The sequence below is a fragment of the Rhyacophila brunnea genome, unplaced genomic scaffold (assembly GCF_057557595.1).
Source record: "Rhyacophila brunnea isolate RB1 unplaced genomic scaffold, BYU_Rbru_1.0 scaffold_6, whole genome shotgun sequence".
NCBI lineage: Eukaryota > Metazoa > Arthropoda > Insecta > Trichoptera > Rhyacophilidae > Rhyacophila > Rhyacophila brunnea.
The window spans coordinates 27557240-27578308 of record NW_028233276.1 but is presented as its reverse complement, the minus strand read 5'-3'; the positions used below and the strand labels follow the sequence as shown (position 1 = coordinate 27578308).

Here is a 21069-nt window from a genome sequence, read left to right as displayed (position 1 = left end):
TCTTTCCACCAATGAGAGGCACTCTCCAATCTTTTTGCTTTCCACCTATAATAGAATTAAAGTAAAATTATTTCACAATAATTTATTAACAATCTTGCATCTTTTTAATAAGTATCTTCTTATAATATCATTCTTTGTACAATATTGTACATAGATTGTAAATAGTTTAGATGCTAGAAGATATCAATACTTGGCCAGATATTTTTTTCGATTTACTTATACATTGGTGTGAATGAGAACTACATTCTTAGTTGTATTAACTTAATGGATGTCCCTGATAACTACCTATTTTAGAAATCGGGAGCATCAGTTGTTTATTCTCCCATGATGCAGAACTAACCTGCCATTGGTGATGCCGATTGGGAGGGCAATAACTCTGTTCAACCAAATCGCTTTGGATGTTGATATATTCCACCTAAGTGAGGTGAGTATTTATAGGTGGGCGTTGTTTTATAAATTCCTAAAATATAATATTTATAAAAGGTAATTATATTATTATTAAGTAGGTATATTATTATTTTTGTATCTATTTACTTTTTATACTGTTTTTATGTTAGGTACTGCATAATATAATATATTTCTTTGTTTGTTTGTAAATGCCTTGAATTTATAATTTGTAATGTTCACTGCATCTAAAAATAAATAAATTTGAATTTGAATTGATTTTTTTTATACTGCATAGGTACTTTGATTTGAGATAGATATTGTTTTTGTATTTTCAACATTTACAAAACATGCGTTTTCATCTGAAAAATATTTTTATCCTACGGGCATTACTGATACACTGCCCATATTGTGTGCACTTTGTTGCTATGGTTACACAATATACATTCAAATAATTTGGAATACAACACAGATCATAGGCATATAAGATTTACCCACAGTACTTATATAATAACCGAATTGATGAATACTTAATTATCTACAAATACTATAAGTATTTTCAATTGAAATCTGTCATGGGTTCAATTTGGGAAGACCGGGAAATTCGATTCGATTTGCCTTTTTCGTGAGTACCTACATATCTTTTCATTGACTTTTATTTAATTTTTAAATTATTCATAGTTTCAGGAATAGGTGTTTATTTAATACTCCTTTCTATTTCCAAGTATTATATAAAAATAGTAGAAATATACATAATATCAACTGTAGAAAGGAAAAAGGATGTAACCATAGAGGTATTAAATTAAAAAAGGGGCAAGGAATCGGCCTTATCATACAGCTGAATGAAGCAGGCCAACAATATCCGACAACTTACAAGAAATAGTGACGCGATAAAAAAAATTCTGGGCATCACAGAGGATTTTCTTTGGCGAATATAACGCACCCATATAATATAATGTTAACGTTCAAATTTTGCCACAAATTGATTACCAGCCCGCCTCACCATTCTTTTTCACCATACTAGCCTGCTTCACCATACTTTCATATAACCTGCCGCCTCTAGGATGTAACCCTCAGTTTTTTCAAAAGAGGTTTTATTGGATAACAGCGTTGTACACGACTGAGGCCATCCATAGACTGAAACTGTGTACCATGCGAAACATCTGTTCATGGAAATATATTTTCACAAAGTATATTATAAGCATCTGATTGTATCCGTTTATACCATACACTTATACTTACAACCTTAGTGAAAATATATTTTCATGAACAGAAATCATAAGTTTAGTATGGGACACGGTTCTAAACCGCATATGGATGGGCCTCTAAATACACGTTGTGTCATACACGTTTTTCTTTAACATCAGATTATGAATATAAAAACAAAAATATTAATTATCACGCGGTTATGTCGTTTTTGTATTTTCACTTTGACCGAAAACCATAACAAAAACTTTTTGTGCCACCTGTAAATTTTGATTTGTGTGGATTACGTCCTTTTTCCTTTCTACAGTCGATATTATTATATATTTTTTAAATACAGACAAATGCGTATGCGGCCAGGAGAAAAGATTTTGGACCGCCTTGATTCAGTGGAAGATACAAAAGGAAACAGTGGCACCAGAGGCAGACTTGTTATCTCCAATCTACGAGTCTTATGGCATTCATTGGCGTCACCAAGAATTAATCTATGTAAGTTGATTATTATATGAATAAAAATCCTTTTTTACTCTAATTTCTATAGCAATATAATTTTTCCTCAAGTATGTAAACAAACAAAAATATATCCCACACCCACTTTAAAACTGACAAAATTTAAATACCTTGTAGAAAATTTCATTACACACAATTTTTCTTTTTTACCATATCGTTTTGTTAATGCCATCTCTTTGGTGGAAATAAAATGGATATTATCATACACTCATCAAAATCAAATCAAAAATAAGTCTTATGTTATTATTATTAAAAGTCTGATTTTGTATACCTACTTTTTAATATCTAATTTATGAATGTAAAAAGTACATATATTATACAAATGAAATAAACAAATCTTTTTGTCAAGTCATATTATACACAACCATTTCAATTGTATCAGTACTTTCAAATTTAATGTATGTTTTCAGGCATTGGATATAATTGTATATTGAATACAAGCACCAAAATGGTTAGATCAGCATTGCGTGGAACTGCTGAAGCACTGTATATCCTCACCAGCTACAATGGCAGTCGATATGAATTTATATTCACCAACCTCATACCGGGAAACATGAGACACTTCACAAGCGTAATGGGGGTTCACAAGTAACCAAATAGAATTCATTTTCATTCATATTCTGATACTACTATAATAGTAAAACTCATTTTTATAAGTACGAGGGTGGGTCAATAAGTCCTTAGAAAAGCCGACAGGTGGCGCGACTAGTACTGTAAGCGGTTTGTTTTCATGCAGCGGCACTACCGATTCAGTATGCTGCGAAGTTTCAATCAGATTGGTCGGGTTGTTGTGTGTTTCTCGTACATTTAAAAAAAAAAAATTGCTTGTTTACAAAAATGGAGAAAATTGAGTTTAGAGCTGTTATTAAACATTTTAATATAAAAGGGTTAACAGCAAAGGAAATAAAAAATGAGTTGGATTTAGTTCACGGCATATCTGCTCCTTCACTTGCAACTATTTATAGCTGGTTAAATGAATTTAAACGTGGTCGTACATCAACAAAGGATGAACCACGCTCAGGACGTCCTGTAGAGGTGACTACACCAGAAATGATCAATAAAATCCACGATGTGGTGTTAAGTGACCGAAGATTAAAGTTGAGTGAGATAATTGAGGTTATAGGGATCTCAAAAGGTAGCGTCATTTCTATTTTACATGACAAATTGGGCATGAAAAAAATTTCTGCAAGATGGGTGCCGCGTTTGCTCACAGTCGACAATAAACGCAATAGGGTGGTGGCCTCTAAAGCCCTGTTGTCGCTCATGCAACGCAATCCGGATGAATTTTTTCGTCGCTTTGTGACTGTAGATGAAACATGGATACACCACTATACTCCCGAGACGAAAGAACAGTCAAAGCAGTGGATTGCGAAAGGCGAACCATGTCCAAAGAAGGCGAAAACCGTAAAATCAGCTGGTAAGGTTATGGCTACTGTATTTTGGGATGCACGTGGAATTATTTTCGTTGACTATTTGGAAAAAGGAAAAACAATAACAGGGGATTATTATGCATCTTTATTGGACCAGCTAAAAAACAAAATTGAAGAAAAACGGCCTAATTTAAACAGGAAAAAAATCCTCTTTCATCAGGACAATTCCCGTGTTCACACATGTTTACGATCAATGGCTAAAATTGAAGAATTGAAGTTCGAATTGGTCGACCACCCACCGTATTCGCCAGATTTAGCCCCCAGTGACTTTTTCCTTTTCCCAAACTTAAAAAAATGGCTAAGTGGACAATGTTTTTTTTCAAATGAAGAAGTCATCGATCGGACAAATGCTTATTTTGAGGACCTTCCGAAAACTTATTTTTCTGACGGTTTAAAAAAAATTGAGAAACGTCTAACCAAGTGTATTGAGCTCCAAGGAGATTATGTTGAGAAATAAAAAAAAAATACAAAAATAAAAACTGTTTTAATGCTTTTTTCTAAGGAATTATTGACCCACCCTCGTATCATTGTAATTATTTATAATCTTTAAAATATTAAGATACTTATTGCGTCCATTCGGGCCTGGAAAAATATTCCTGGTTCACTGATCTGGCCTTCTCCATTATTATACCAGCAGTATGTAGTAACTCCAAACAACACATGGCAATATTTTGTTCTCTCATGTTTGACTTTACTTTTCAAAATATACTGACTTATTTTAAATATTATTTTTGTATAAAAAAATAATATATTATTTTTATTTATACAAATATTACTTACGATTAAAGATCCAGTAATTGTTTAGTATTTGAAGATGTCGTTACTTTCTCATATTTTATTTTTATTATGTATGAATGGAATAATAAATAAATAAATCTTTCTATTCGTGGTAATCCCCTTGTTAGTATTTGTGTATGAGTCAGAGTATTGACCTAATAGGTTGAGCAAGTGGCTGACATCCATTTCTCGTAAAAACAAAAATCTGTCAATACAAACCTCCACTCTATGGAGGCCCATATGATCCTATTGCGATCGGACATGGTCAAAAGAAATTCGTGGTAATCCCCTTGTTAGTATAAGACTTGAAAAAGTCTCGTACATAATATTTAGATTATTTTTACAAGTCAAGATAAACTTTAAATAACTGCTTAGCATCAAGTCTTCGCATACTATACAAAAATTTATTTTAAGTATTTAATAGTTTTAAATATATTATATCACAATTTTAGGGCATACGCATCAACCAGGCTTTATCGTGAAATGAAATTACGGGGTGCCATTATTCAAAGTAAAAATTTAAAAATTCTTCCTCAAGAACAGGTGTGTGGCTTCATACATATTATAAAATAGTTTTATTATCTTTAACCGGTTCTGAGCCTTCAGCGAGTTTTCTCACTCTTTGATACCATGATCGACAGGCCACACATGCATATTTCTATCTCATCCGATTTTAAACTCAAATTCCTAGCCACTGTCGATTGATTTGCATAATCTAAAAAATTAAACATACAGTGACATCTGTTTGAATAATTATGAAAAAGAAAGCTACAAATTATCGATATTACAGCGATTTCAATAAGAGCTTCGCTCTGCATTCAACATGTGTCGTTAAAAGTCTGCGGCCTGTCAGTTACTGCCATAGTAATATCGTAAGGCATAGAAAGGGTTAAGAATGGTTCAATACAATTAATATTTAACTACCTACGTCACTTTTTCAAATATTTTTAATAATTGTCATCAATTTGAAATTCTTGACTGTTACTCAACCACTGAATAGGTACTACATTTTATCTAAGATGTGTTTATTTTTTTCAAAAATATTTCTACAGATACACATATCTCAGCATGGTGTATGGAACCTCTCAAGCGATACTGGAAACCTTGGTACAATGATCATTACAAATGTCCGGGTTGTATGGTTTGCAGATATTAATGACAACTTTAACGTTTCTTTACCATATATTCAAATCGATAATGTATGTATGATCTACTTAAACTATTATTTTAATCTTACATATCTCACTAATTCTCTTAATAGGTACTGTCAATGTGTGATGATTATTTTATAATTCAATAATTTACTAAACTGTGGCAAAATTTGATTATAATTAATTTCAGGTATGTTGAAATCGCAACATAGAATCGATTTTTTAGGTATTTCACATATCCAGCACAGTATGGATTACAATACCGAATGAAAATACCAATACTGGTATTTCAGTATTTACTATTGAATATCGGTATTAATACCGGTATTCGTGAAATATATGGAAAAACCAACCAATATATATAGATTTAAAAATATCATTAAAATATTAATATTGTATAGCAAAAATATCTAAATAGGTAACTACCTATTTATTACCTAGGTTTATTGCACTTTTTACACTTAGCAATTTATTTACTTTTATCCCATAAGAAGTAAAACCAAACACAATATTGCTCGGTTATTTATATGATTATTATATTTCTCCATTATTGTATAAGTTACTCTTTAGTAGGTAAACATAAAAAAACTAGGCACAGGCCCATTATAGTGTATAATTATTATTTCATTATGAAATATTCGCAACTAGGGTTGAGGTTACTTATGATTATACAGATAAACAGTATTTAACCGCGAATTCAGATACATCTAAAAATACACCTCACAACTGACTGGCGAACATATTCAGAAAAAATTTAAATCAGGGAAGTAGGTACCTACCTATAATGTAAATATATTTCACAAATTTGCACATGTTATTGCTGGTCACCAAGGATGTCGAAGGGCAACGGAAGTAAACCAGACATCACATATGCCGGCTAAAAATTGCAGTTCCGTGAAACCTTTCATGTTAATTGATAGATTCTGTTTCCACTTTCAATTCCAAATATATCAGTATTGTCTGGTTTTGAAATACCGGTATTGCAATCCCTACAGCACAGTGGTGGTTGTATGTTATGATATCAGGCTTTCAGGGAATCTATCCAAATGATTGCTATTGTATTAAATAAAATGTTCATAATAATAAAATTGTTGTGTATATAATATAATCATTTGCGTATGTACCTACCTATCATTACAATACAAAACTTTTACCAAGTTGCCCAAATAGCTCTCCAACAGGATAATGTGGATTATACATAGGGATATCAGTATCGATACTTTTGTCACTCGCTCGCTCGCACCTTGGATTTTGGAATGTTTTTTATTGGGTGGACTTAAATAATTCTTTTGATACCTTTCAAGATACTTTCTTTTGATATGATGTCTCTAGCTCTAAAATTCACACCAATATAATATTATTGCATCCATAATGCAAAGGCAAGAAAACGTTGAATTAAAATATAAGATAAAAAGCCTCTGTTTTTCATTGGCAGTAGAGTATTCATTGCGGAAAATTTTCTGTGAATCATAAAACAGGCACCCATAGAGAATTAATTACATGGTATTTAAACAGTGAGTAATAATAATAAATTGTCTATTTCTGGATAAGTCTTTTTGTATTTATGAAATTGTAGCACCCGGTGATTTTAATTATTATTAAGTTCTATCAAATTTTAAGGTAAAAGTTCGAGAATCAAAATTCGGTGAAGCTCTTGTCATAGTGACATCTGGACCAGGAGGTGGGTACGTACTAGGCTTCAGAGTTGACCCATCTGACAAATTGCAGCCCTTATACAAAGAATTAAGCACACTTCATTCGGTTTACATCAATAAACCTGTTTTTGGAGTACAGTACACTTGGTACAATCAGGTAACTGCTCTACTAAATACGGACTTAACTATCAAAATATTGTAACAGTGTACTACTGCACATCACCCCCTTTTTTTTAGATAGGTATTAATTAATCACCAAAAAGTGGAAAGACATTAGATAAAATATTAATTGAAATAAAACCAAAAATATACAAATACTTAATCCATATATTTGAATATTGAAATTGATTGTTATCGGATATTATATTTTAGTGTTTTTTTAAATACGAATGAATTGTTTTCTTATAATATAATTAGTTGATACAGACCCATCTTTAATAATTTTATCTTTATAGTGGAACTGACTCAGTTACAAAATTTTGCTTAGTTTCACTCCATAATATGATTTCCAGACTTACTAACTTGTGGCAGTAACGCCATGAATAAAATTGTATTTGATAATATTATGTTTGCTAAAAAGGATAATAGGTGTATTTGATAACATTCGTACTGACACTAATTATTAAAATTTGTAATGCCTTATTAGCGTAAAATGATGTAGAAATTAATACATAATATCACTTATCACATTACAAGAATAATATACCACTTCTTATGATGAAATATTATTTTCTTTTCAGCCGTCTTCATCTACCCCAGACGCTGAATTAGAGGATGACTTTGAAGAAATAGGAGAACCCCGTGGTGAAATGGGTCCTTCCATATATCTGGCGTCGCAGGCTGCACAGAGAGAAGGTCCAAAAGTGAATGATACTCCAGTCTACAGCCCCTATCTGGGACTTGCTATTGAACCTCCGAGAGAAGGGTTTACTCTTAAAGATCTATGGGAGGTATTGCCCGCAACTTAGTAATAGCTATGTTGTATAAACCTCCTTTGTGTAAATTGTTCAGCTTTACTGGAATAGTTGAGATATCGTTTTTGATAATAATAAGGTCTGTTTATGTTCTTTCACATAACCTGTAAATTGCAATGCCACAGGTTATTTGAAAGGCCCAGGATAAAATATCTATGATCAACCATCTTTTTGGCTAAAATTGAGTAGATTATGCCATCTATGAGAATCGCCTCTAAGTTATTTGTAAAAAAAACCTGATTTAAATTTCGCTGATAAGGGTGTTTTTGAACTGTACCTATCTATCATTTCATCCAAAAATATTTCATTAACTAATTACATCTTGAGGTAGTGTACCTATACCACAAATTATTGGTGGAAATTAATATGCCAGATCACACAGGCGACCAAATTTTGATGAAGCATTTCTGTAGTTTCTTTTAATATGTGTTTAAACTTATATAATATGAACAATGTTTTATTTAGATTTTTCTCAAAACTAAAAATGTCATGGTTAACACTGTTTCATCCTGGGCCCTTCATTTGTATTATCGGTGAGTTGAAATAAGTATTATGACCTGATTCCACTGTGCGAAATTAAAAATATCTAAAAAATGTTGCCATTCCATTGTTTCCCTTCAACACACAATAAACCATTTTACTCATTTGAGATTGTGTCGAAGCATTCCTTCCTGCAATAATGTGGTGTTATATATATAAATACAGTTGTTGCAAAAGTAGAAAGTAGAAAAGCGACATTCTTTTCCGTTTCCACAATTTCACTCAGTAATCTGAAGTATCTCATTTTAGTATGTAGCTATTGTATTATATAATTAATTTTATTAATGTATTGTGTATAATGTTATATAATATTATAAAAGCATTTCAATAGCTTTCGTTAAATCAATAAATTTTAATAAACAATGAAACATCATTATCTTTTAATTTACCTTTATTTTACAATATTATAAATTTTACATGTATTTTTTATCATCTTGCATTCAGTATTCATAATAGGTATCTGATAATAATTTACGCAAAGCTCATCAACTTTCGTTCAATGTCGTTTTTCCATTTTTCCTTTATCTCATCTAGATTAAACAAACGTTTTCATTTGTATTATTGCTGACAAACTATATTAATTTAAATATACTTCCATAAAAACTTCAATAATAATAATTGATATCTATTGTCTGTGTGGACATTAAATCTGGAAAATAAATGATTCTCGATTAATTTCAATGGGTTCATTATTCACCTAATGAAAATTAAACAGTGATTGAAATACATAACCAAACTGAAAAATCTCCAAAAGCTACCTATAAGGAGAGATCTTCAACCATGAAGGATTCGAAATTATGTTATTCGCTTACCGGACGACTGCTCTGATCACTAAGTTATTGACCCAGTTTTATCTTGCAGATATATGTTCATAATACATACATACGATTATTGAGAATGTTTTCAAATTTTGTCAAGAGATGACTTTTCTTCTTATTTTTTCGACCATGTCCGATCCTAATAAGATCATATGGGCCTCCATAGTGTGGAGGCTTGTATTAACAGATTTTGTTTTGTCAGCCACTTGCTCAACTTATTAGGTCCATACTCTGACTCATACACAAATTGAAAAACAATATGTGTACTTGCCAGACCCAGGATTCGAACCTGGGACCCACGACGCGCGGCCTTCGTGGGTATCCCGTCTTTATATTGAATCAAGGTAATAATCATTACAAAATTTGATTCATAGAAGGGTGTCTGAAACTACTTTTGGTGTGATGGTCTTTATAGTTTCCAAGATTTTTCCTAATATTATTATGTTTTTGTTTTGTATGAGTTTTATTATCCAAGTTATGTATTTCAATAATGCTTTTCATTATAAAAGTCTTATGTATGTCCATGAATAATAATAATACAAACAATAATGATTGCATATAAGCAGGCATGTCCAATGCGTCGATCTTCCCACGATCGATGTGGGATAAATTTTGGTCGACCGAACTGATGGAAATTGAAAATGTAAAATACACGTGCAATCAGTTGTAATAATATGATTTCACTGAGATTTTGAAGGGGAAGAATTAACCGTTCCAATTTTTATTTCTCTAGCTTACACAAAAGTCGTTTTCAAATTATCCATGAAGAAGCTTACGTGACCTTGTCATATTACTTAATTCGTATTGCATCACTCATGGCCTGCCACAGTAGTAAGAAAAGGGGAAGATGTTAATCTCCATGCTTTAAACTGAGGCATAGTTCCTCTTATCGTTGAGCAGTAGGTTCTTTGCACAGAAGGAGAATAGGGAAAAAAATATACATGTCACTTTCATGACAAATTGGAAATTGAGTATTTAGTTGTGACAATGAAAGACAAGTGCTGTTGAATTTGTGACGCCCCAGTGTCCTCAGCTGAATATAATACATTTGTTCAAGTCAAAGAATGACAATGGTAAAATGTGGTAGATCACTGCCTACTTGCAGTTGGACATGCCTGGGCTTTAGAATATTGTATTTTTATAGATACCTTTATCTTTGACAGTACATCAGACATCATGATCACATCGAAATGAAGGCTATTATTTTTTCTATTTTAATGTCTATATTATGTTACAAATGCCTATTCCTCGAGTAAAACTGTGCTGTTTGGACTCTGGTCAGATCTCGCTCGCTCATTGTTGGCACTCTGGGTTTCATTTCAGGCATAATTGCGCAGCCCAATACAGAAAGTTCATCTGTATTTTCAGGCAAAATAGTTTCTGTTATCTCCATCTTTGCAACTTTCCTGAAAGTTTTAAGTAACATATTACCTATAATACACATAAGGTGGCCCTCATAGTCCGGTGTGCTAGGTACTGACTTCTCATCCGGGGGCTCAAGGTTCAATTCCCAGTGAGTTCACAATATTAAATAATGTAATTTTATCAGTACCCGGGTGTTCCACTTCTACTACTACACTTACTGTCTTCGGGTTGCATGGGTTGCATGGGTTGTAACATTCAAAAGAATATAATACATATTATTTAAATTAAATATAAAATCTGAAAGTCTGGTTTGACTAAAGAAGTGGCCTAAGACGCTTAATTGGCAAAGGCTGAACATAAATTGATCTGGGCAATAAGTCTTATTCCAGATTGTAATGGATAAATGGCAATTAAAAACACTTAATTTCTTCCAAAATAAGCTATTTTTGTAAGCAATATAAACCAGGGTATAGGCGGGGGAGATAAACAAAAATGTGTGTGAAATTTATCAGAAGAAATGCTTCATTTCAACAACTTACTGTCTTCCTACGAGCTTATCTTCTGGGAGCCAACAATGCAGGGAGAACCGGCGTGCCATCTGAAACACTCCTCTACATAATGTAAATGTAAGAATGTTAGATTTCTATACATCCACAACATTAAAAGCAAATTATTTCATGACAAACAGTATGTATTGAAAATTTTTGAATGCATACACGTGTAATTAATAGTAAATTATATAATAAGTAAAATAAATATATTTTATTATTTATAAGATAAATGAATAAAAGCCATATACCTTCATGGAAGACTTCTTTGATCTATTTCTTAGACTTGGCATTGCATTGACATCTGGTAAATATTGGAAATACTTTTTGGAAGAATTGACAATGGGATCTACTGACCCTGAAAATACATTATACCGCGTTTGATACAAATCACCTGAATATTAAGAAGTAATTATTATTATTTTTAAGTTTTCAAACAATCACCAGTTAAAAGTCTTTGCAGTAGACAATATTCCTTCCATGTCTTTGGTTGATAATTATTTGTGCTTACATACAAAAATCAATACTTACATCTCAATATATTTAAAGACACCTATGTATGCAGTGTTGGTTTTATGTATGATATGAATGGGTTAGTACTTTTTAATATTCTAATAATTATTGCAGTATCAAAATGTGAATAGATCCTGTGTGTATTCTTTCTATAAATCAACTGATTAGAGACATTTATGTTGGAGGTTCTTTCAAATTGGTTTATTAATTATTCATTTTTAGTTATTCAATAATATGATATTGAAACATAAATTTGAATGTAAGTAATAAAATAAGTCAAATAAAATTCTCATGTTCAAATTACCATCATCTTCAATCTTTGAGCTTCGGGACATTTTCCTGATTTGAGCCGGCGGTAAAAATGACTGATTTTCACTCTCAGTTTCTGGTTGGTTTACTACTGTTGCGATACATTTACAATTCGGTGATGTTTGACAATTTTGACAGAGGTTTTCTCTGTTGCCACATTTTTTGCAGACGGCCTGAGCAGCGGATCCCTGTTTCTTGTAATTATTGTGTTCCTCTCCGAGACCGGAATCGGATTGACTCGTGGCTTGCTGCTGATTATTTTTAGGGAACGAGACCTTCATCTCAACATCCGTCGGTAACGCTGTATAGCAACTTCCAGCTAACGTGACAGACCATCCACCTAAAAGAAGTAGTATTGCAGCTTCCACTCTCAGTTAGATGAGTGAAACTAAAGGTGCTATAAGATTCCATTTGTGATTACTCTTTAAGTGCCAAAGTATGAATGATAAATCATTATGTATGAGATATTTGATTTTAATAATATGAGTCAAACGCCATATTAGTTTGATTCAATTTATATAATACAGTTTTATTAATATTTAAATCCATGTGCATTAACTTCAATATTAAGGTGAGATTGATAGCATAAACTCACCAGCGGCCATATTTTGATATGGTAAATGAAATTGATCATCTTGTCTTTGTGGCCTTCGATTCATCGTGCGGCGATAACGAGGGACCGCATTTGGAAGCCATCGGGGAACAAGTTGTGGACAAGTCACCCCGACTTCCGAGTCACTCCCGCTGCTCGTACTCTCTGTCGATTGTGTCGAACTTTGATTTCTGAATGGGCTTGGTAATTTTAAAGTTTTGCTATTTGTGCTATCACGGCTTTCACTTTTCTGGATCTTCGTCTCTGTTCTTTTTCGATTACCATGCTTCACTGTGAATGAGGTCCCGGATTGATTTTCAGAATCCGGATCGGTCCCCTGTCCACTTTTCTCATTTTTAATTTCAAGTTCTTTAACATTTTTCTTATGAGCCTTATCTGTCTTGGGTATTACTTTGCAACCTGTATCTTGCAATGTAATTTTGTTAGCCTGGTTATTATTTCTCTCTTTATTTTTATCCTTTACCTTAGAAGTGCTCTCTTTATCAGTTTGTTTTTTTTTATCCGGCACTTCGACCTCATGTATTATACTAATCTGTCGAATATTGTTTCTGCTATCCATCGTTCTCAATATTCTTTGAGAAGGAGGAGCAATTTCGATGGAATCCGAGGCGGGGCTTTGGATCGGGGCGGTGTCTTTCATCTTCTCAAATACTTCCCTGTCAGAAGGATTATTGGAAGATGGGTGAGAACCTTAAAAAAAATCCTTTTTATTTGTATATAATTTATTACTTTACCAAAAAAATACATTTTAAATAATAATAATACAAATCAATAATTAATTATTCAAGGCAGTGATGTCGATAAACAAACGGTTTAAGAGTGCTGGTGTCAAAAATCCTATTATAATAATTGGTGTGCTGTAATAGTGCAGTGCGGAATCGTGGAGCTGTTGACTGTGACAGTACCTTCGTGTTCCGGTGAAAATCCATTCTGCGGTCTACAAAAGCCGGCCCATCCGTCTCTGGTAGTGAGCGCTTTCTTCCCTTTCATTTGTTTGGATGGGTGGCTTTGCTCAGTGTACTTGCTGTCATCAATAGGTGCGAGTGGAATCGGGCTGGTGGCTGTTGATATGTACTGTGGCATTGGTGAGGTGGAAACATCGTGAATTTCAGGTTTCTCAGAGGAAACATGTTTGACTATTCGTGTTTCTATATCTGACTTATTACTAATATTTGGCACAATTTCATCGACGACTGTCAATGAACATCTCAAATCAGGCATGCTGACATTATTCTCAAGTGATTTAAATTGATTACTGTCAATCTCTCCTCCCAGACGACCAGATTTCTTCGATTCAATCATGGGTGAAGGAGTCTTCGATGGAGTCATTCTTATTTTTGCCGGTAATGATGCTCTCCTATTTGCATTCGTAGAATTAATTTCTTCATTGGATGATTCAACGCTCACACTACTTCTTTCTTCAGGAATAGCATCAAACCTTTGTTGGTATTTTGGTAGAGTTGAAACTTTATCATGATTTGCAGTATTCTGCTGAGGAATCGATGCCCGCCTTAAAGGTGTCTGCGACGGAAGAGCTAGCCTTTTTACTGACAGTTCACTAGATTTTCTATCACGAGGTGATAAAATTTGGAGCTTTCTATTGTTTGGATCGTCTTCGTTGAAAGCTTCAATCAATATATTCGCAATGAGTTGATCCATCTTGGGATTTGTGGATTTATAATTCTTCATGTCGCCTTTAGCGGTAGTCCCATTGAGGGGTCCATTTCTATTTACAGGTGATTTGCAATTTTTTGACGATTTTTGCATTGGTTTATTTTTGGATATCTTGTGAAATTTTTCATGAACCAGTATAGGAATTTTCGAACGACTGCCGTTTGACATTGACGAAGAAAAATCCTGGCTTTCGTCCGATGGTTCCGGAGAACTATCGATACATTCGACTATTTCCAAAATTTCGACATGTCTATTTCCTTCCTTAAACTCTGTCTTTTGATATAAGCGGCGTGGACCAGTTAAAGTAGGATCAAATTGACATTCTTTATACTCTGGACTATTTTTTGATTTCACTAATCTAGTATTCGGAGCACGCTCAACATTATTTCTATTATTCCTCTGGTGTTCTGCAAAATTTTCATACTTGAGGTCAAGCTTTCCCCTAACAGAATCATCCGATCTTTTCGAATTTTTCATTTGTATATATCCTTGTTTATCTACTACAAAGGATTCAAATTCTGCAGTATCTTCCTTTTTACAATTTTTTTCAACTTTCAAAGAGTTTTTTTTATTCTGTAATAATTTCTTTTCCGCTTCATTCATATTTTTCTTACTCGTTTGTGTAGGTTTTTGATCCTTGCTAGGCTTTTTCTTCTCATCTTTAGCTACTTTTTCCGTGACCTGATCGATCAGCAGAGACAATATCTCAACACACTCCTTTTCATGTTCGTCTTTAATTTTCTGCATTTCAACAATTTTTTGCTGCTGTAAGTCCTTCTTCAACTGTTTCATTTTTTTTCTTTTGTAGTGCTCCTTTCTCAATTCTCGTTTCTGTTCTCTTTTCAGTAATCTTTCTCTTATCTTCTCGGGCATATGCTGAGCTACCACAACATCTTTATCGCACTCGGGCATATCTTCTTTGATAGGAACAAAAAATGTTTCACTTCTTTCTTTAGACTGCCTAGTCTCTACTGTAGAGTTTTCCGGCAGCAATGACATTATATCTCCTCTCACGAGCTGCTTATCGTGCCTGGAAACTTTCTGTTTCACCCTTTCCTTATCGGTTAGAGGTTGCCTCGGCGAAGACGGATCATCCAAGCTGTCGACAAGACTGATACAATCAGATTCACAAGTTGAATCTTCTTCGTCCGATGAAGTATTCACTTCCATGGACTGAGAGTGGGGTATTGCTGAATATCTTGGAACTACTAGAGGTTTTTGTGGAGGTTTTTGATAAATACTTCCTGTTCCTACATTGCTGATAACATTGTTACTATCTTTGGGTTCTGATTTAGAATGTTTTTCTGAACTATTTTCCATATCACTATTAATAAGCAATGCAGTATTTAAATTGTCCTCTTCAGTTTTCTGGCAGTTGTCGATTGTCATGTTTTGGATATCTTCGCATAAGCTAGTTGAATTATAATCAAGATCAATACTGTTCATCATTTTATTCAGGCTGTTATCAACAAATACGTCCACATCTGTTGACATTTCTAGATGGGATGTGTTACTATAAGCCGATTGGCAAAAGTATGGATTTGTCGGATTCTTGTTGCAATAATTGAAGTTAGAATCAACATCCGTAGACTGGGAGTCTATTGTGTGCTGTGGACTATTTTCAAATATTTTGTGCAACTGTTGTAGTACTGCTTTAGACGTCATATCATTGTGTGAAACCTCTTCGTTCTCGTTTAAGTCAGAAGAAGGAAAATTAGCATTGGCAAGATAAAAGTTATTTTCCATTGAATCAGTGGCTTCGCTACCTTTCTCGTATGATTGAGTATCGACATTATTATTTAAAATCTCCTGATAGTTTTCATTTTCATATAAAATATTTGAATCAGACACTGATGATTTCTTTTCTTCATTAACATTGTTGTTTTCCAAAAATTCTTTTTTTATTATGTTGACATAATTATCTGAAACTGACCTCTTATCGAGTAATTCTGTGGAGTTTTCCAAAGGAAACATTTTAGATTCTGTCGTATACGCTAATGATCTGGTCTTTTCCTCAATCACCGTTGTCTCCAGTAACTCTTTATCAGGAATATGCGTTAGCAGAGATGTAATGATAGAATTATTTGTGAAGTTGATCGGACTTGCATTTACACTCTGTAACTTGACTTTGATTTCTTTCTCCAAAATATTTAACTTGAGGTCATCATCAATATTTGAATTGATTTCATTGATTTGATCCGTCATGGTATTCAAGCTATCTATTAAAATATTAGACACGTATTGATCGATGTCTACAATACTACACGGTGATTTCAAATGATCTTTTTCTATTGCTCGATGATTGTTCACATCATCAATTTGTGCCGAGTCTGTTTTTATCTTTTTATTGTTGGTAAATGCTGATGAATTTAAAGTTTCCGACACAACAACTTCAAGGCATTCAATATAAGAAGATTTAAGAGTACCGTGTGGAAATTTAAGAGCCAAAGAATTTTCGATGCATGTCACCATATCGCTATTGATGTCGGTACTGCAATCATCAGAATTGGCAGCGCTCCCTGGTTTTGAAATATTGTGATCCACTTCGTCATATGAATTCTTGTTGCTATCGCATTCAGTTTCTATTGTGCCAGATATTCCTGTATCAGATAGCTCTCTTTGGTCATGGTTGTTATTTCTGTAATTTCTATTTTCTGGGTCGTTTCTGGTATCTGCACTGGATGGTGTACCACTTTTAGGTTTCTCATCGGTTCCATTAAAACTGTTGGAATCCGATGTGTGCATCGACATGGCTGAATCACTGGGAGAGCTTGTTTCTTTCCGTGTGGATGAGGTCACGGTAGCACTCGATGATTCGGTTGTGGTTGTTTTTTCTGATATTGAGGAAGAGGTTGTTGGTAATGTTGACGTTGTAGTTTCACTGGTCTGCGTACTTTCAAATGTTGAATAAGTCTTGTTATCGGTGGAAGAAAGACCAGACTCCTGTGCCGTAGTTGAGTCTGTGACTAAAAGTGCACTAGAATCTGTTACACTTTCAGATTTTATTTCAACACTGGGAGAGTCAAGGGAATTCATATAAATACAAACGCTTGTACGTCTCTTCTTCGGATCGACGGTTCCTCCCGGCAACTCATTATTGGAAATATCACCGGCTGTGACTGGACGATTTTGACTGACCCTATTCACATTGCACTGTGATGTATCATCGCTGGAATAGCTAGCCGAAGATCTCGTCATGTTGCTACTACCTTCCGATATACTAGTTCCTTCAGTAGCGGGGTAAGAAGATGTCGCCAGCGAGCTGAGTCTCAGCTTAGGTGAACCTTCAGATAATGATACAGATTTAAATGAAGATCTTTCAGAAGGCGAAGACCCGCCTGCCATTAACGTACTCGGAGAAGTCGTTTGTCTCTGACTACTTTCTCTGGCCAGCATTTCATTTCTGGCGTTTTCCAACATCGTGATGTATCTTTCGGGACTTTGCCCGGACGATCCTGTCGAATTGAGTTTCTGCCTTTTCGGAGATCTGGACGATTGATTGATATAGTTTCTATATATAGGTGGAGCGTGAACTTCAGCTCGTGTTATTGAAGTCAAATTTTTGTCCGAGAGTCTTTTGCAGGCTTCGCAGGTGCGTTCGGGAGATCTCGGCTGCCTGGGCGAACTGCTTCCTGAGCGACTGTCCCAGTAGCGGAGTTCCGAATGAGATCCTCCAAACGGAACGGTGGGCTCGCGCCCCAGGAGTCTTCGCAGCAGGGCGCTGCGAGGGCCGCGTTCTGTCACACGTGACCCGCCAACTCTGGTATCTCCCCGCGCTGGACTCTGCCCTCTAGGAGAAGGAGCGCTACCTACTTCGCTTTCTTCAGATTCAGATTTCTGCTGAGCAAGTTTATACCTGGAATGAAAACAACACTTTATGAGAAAAATATATTTACATACGGAAAATAAGCTATACATACCGGAATTTTGATTAAACCCAGCGCTCGGAATAGAACATTATACAAACCGAAATGCTCGATAATTTTCCGAAAATATTAACATAGTTATCTAATTTTATGTATATTTTATAAAAATAAGTATGACCTATCTACTCGTCTGTCTCGTGGAAAAAATAATTTGACTGTCTCAGCTAGATAGGCCATATTATTATAAAAAAAACTAACACATTTTTTTGTTAAATACCTACACATAAAATTAGATAACTATGTTAAAATTTTCGTAAAATTATCGAGCGCTCCAGTTCGTAAAATTTTCCGTTTCGAGCACCGACTCGTTTTTTTGTGTATCCATTCCCGGGACGAATAAATAATGCAATAATTATTGCAGATGCGTGTCTTTCTGCTTCTTGGCATGCATATATACTGAAGATTTGGTTATGAGCATTTTTTTATGAGCAACAACATAGTGTGGAGAATTTTATGAACCGGAGCATTTCGGTTCATTTCGATCGCTGAAAATAGGTAGGTTTCTTACCACTGAGGGCGGAAAATCTAAGAACATATGAAAAAGACTACAATTTTATTATGAACAAAAAAATATTTGAACATTATTTAATTCTTTTAAAATTTTAATTTTTATTTGAACTACCGCCCATGCGATAATTACCCTTGGGGCGGCTCTGTCCATATTTATATCGCGTGTGTTTCATGTATCAATTAATCAACACAGTATCCACTGGAGAGTATAATTGGTCAAACCAACTTTGTATGACGTCCAAGCGAATTTAAGTAGATCGTATCTTATAGTAGTAAATTGCTAGTCAATACGTCGGCATTCTTAAATTAATACAATAATAATTCACTGAGCATAACAGTAATTACTAATTTATGAATGTACGTACATTCTTCAATGAAATGTTATTATATTGTAAGAATCAATAGAAGTTTACTCACTTTCTCATAACAGTCTCTGGCACTGAATATCTTCGGCGAAGTAGGCCGGGAGACGCGCCGGACCGCGAACCCCTTCCGTGCCCCATCATCGTTGGTTTTGAGTTAGCTCCGAAATTGTCGAGCCTGAAACAAAATTAAACGGATCTCATTATAATAATATACCATTGTAATATTATTACTGAAGGGCAGTGTTTACTTACAATTTCTGGCCAAATTTAGGCAGACGTTACTTACTCGATGTCATTTATATATATGACTCATTATCTAATTTTAAAAAGTTTCTAACACTTACGTGATATTTCCATCATTTATACGTAATGACATTTTTAGGCTTGCTAAACATATTAACAGTGGGTTCTTTTATTATATGTAATAATTTGTATATACCTAAACGGGAAATAATTTAAATATTATGTGCTATTGAATTTGCCATCGGTGAGTACGCATAGTACCTGAAGATTCCGAAAGGCGAAAACTGGTTCGTAAAAAATGCTGAAATGGAATTGAAAATACTTATATAATTTTGTATCATTTTTTACACTGTTTTTTGCCCACGATCAGTGACGTCCCGTGGGGGTAGGCAGATTGAGCGTCGCTTGGGGGCGGCAGTTACTCGAAGGGCGGCAAATCGAAGAAAATCATTTGGAATATTTATAGAAATACCTATATAAACTTAGTAATAACGAAAATATCCCCATTAAAAAAATCAGCTCACTGGTTTTGTTGGGTTCGCGATATCTAGTTTACTTCCGTTTCTCTTTGACGTCCTTGGTGACCAGAAACGACACGTGCAGATTCGCGAATAATTAGTCTGATATGTTGTTGGTAATGTATCCATACAACACATTTCTTAGATATTGGAGTCATGAAAGGATGATAAAAATAATGTATAAAAAATGAGGCGGCATTTTGGCGCTGCCTAGGGGTGGCATTTTATCTAGCGACGTCACTGCCCATGATAGCCGAACGTCTTATGCATGGCCCCCACAAGGAGGGAGGCTGGCATGGCTGTATCCTGGGGGCCCGGGATCAGGGGGGGCTGGATCGACCAGATAAGTGAGATAAATATACATCGCAATTCTCCTCTAATTGTAAAAAAAGTCTTTACATCAGCGTTTTAAAATATGTCGCTGTGCGATGCTATTTTTGATTATTATTTATCGATACACTGAATACCCTTAATTTTACCTTGAACACCATTTGGAAAATACTACTATACAGCGTCACACTGCATTTAACATTAGTGATAAATAGGGGGCCTGCCAAAGATTAAGGATGTGGGGGCCATGGGCTTATAATGTCGTGGGTCCCAGGTTCGAATCCTGGATCTGACAAATACATACATATATTGTTTTTAAATTTGTGTTTCGAGTCAGGGTATGGACCTAATAGATTTAACAAGTGGCTAACATTCATTTCTCGTAAAAATAAAAACAAAAAACTGCCAGTCGGTGGAGGCCTATTTATGGTCTTATTAGGATCGGACATGGTCAAAAGAAAAAGAAAAATAAAAGGAAGATGGTAATGATTCTTTTTGTATCAAGGACGCTTTTTTGATAGTCAAATGAATTTCTCCATACGTCTAAATATTTTCGTCTGAAAAATCGTTACTATACTAAGTTCAATGACAATGAAAATTATAGTTACGGGTTACCTACAACCTCATAAAAATATTAATGTCGCCAACCGTGACACCGAAATAAAAATTTAAACTCAAGTTTTAATACAGAAATCGCGTGATATTTATTTATA

At 34.3% G+C, this 21069-nt stretch overlaps 2 protein-coding genes across 2 annotated transcripts in view; one reads left to right on the top strand and one right to left on the bottom strand.

Annotated features, from left to right (window-relative positions):
• The first annotated feature begins 818 nt into the window (after window positions 1–818).
• Window positions 819–8832, top strand: BBS5 (Bardet-Biedl syndrome 5 protein). Its single transcript, XM_085956763.1, has 7 exons — window positions 819–1009; window positions 1928–2076; window positions 2508–2685; window positions 4757–4847; window positions 5357–5503; window positions 7076–7267; window positions 7851–8832. Exons 1-7 carry the CDS (start codon window positions 960–962, stop codon window positions 8076–8078), a joined length of 1035 nt encoding a protein of 344 aa, XP_085812889.1. The 5' UTR covers window positions 819–959; the 3' UTR covers window positions 8079–8832.
• A 1790-nt stretch (window positions 8833–10622) lies between these two features.
• LOC147065484 (uncharacterized) overlaps window positions 10623–21069 on the bottom strand; it is a 132578-nt gene continuing 122131 nt past the window's right edge. Inside the window, exons 4-10 of the mRNA XM_085956991.1 lie at window positions 19318–19440; window positions 13649–18320; window positions 12773–13430; window positions 12173–12517; window positions 11607–11713; window positions 11358–11405; window positions 10623–10937 (exon numbers count right to left, since the gene is read on the bottom strand). Coding sequence (XP_085813117.1) covers window positions 10674–10937; window positions 11358–11405; window positions 11607–11713; window positions 12173–12517; window positions 12773–13430; window positions 13649–18320; window positions 19318–19406 — 6183 coding nt within the window. The 5' untranslated portion in view covers window positions 19407–19440 and the 3' untranslated portion in view covers window positions 10623–10673. The remainder of the gene's footprint in view (window positions 10938–11357; window positions 11406–11606; window positions 11714–12172; window positions 12518–12772; window positions 13431–13648; window positions 18321–19317; window positions 19441–21069) is intronic.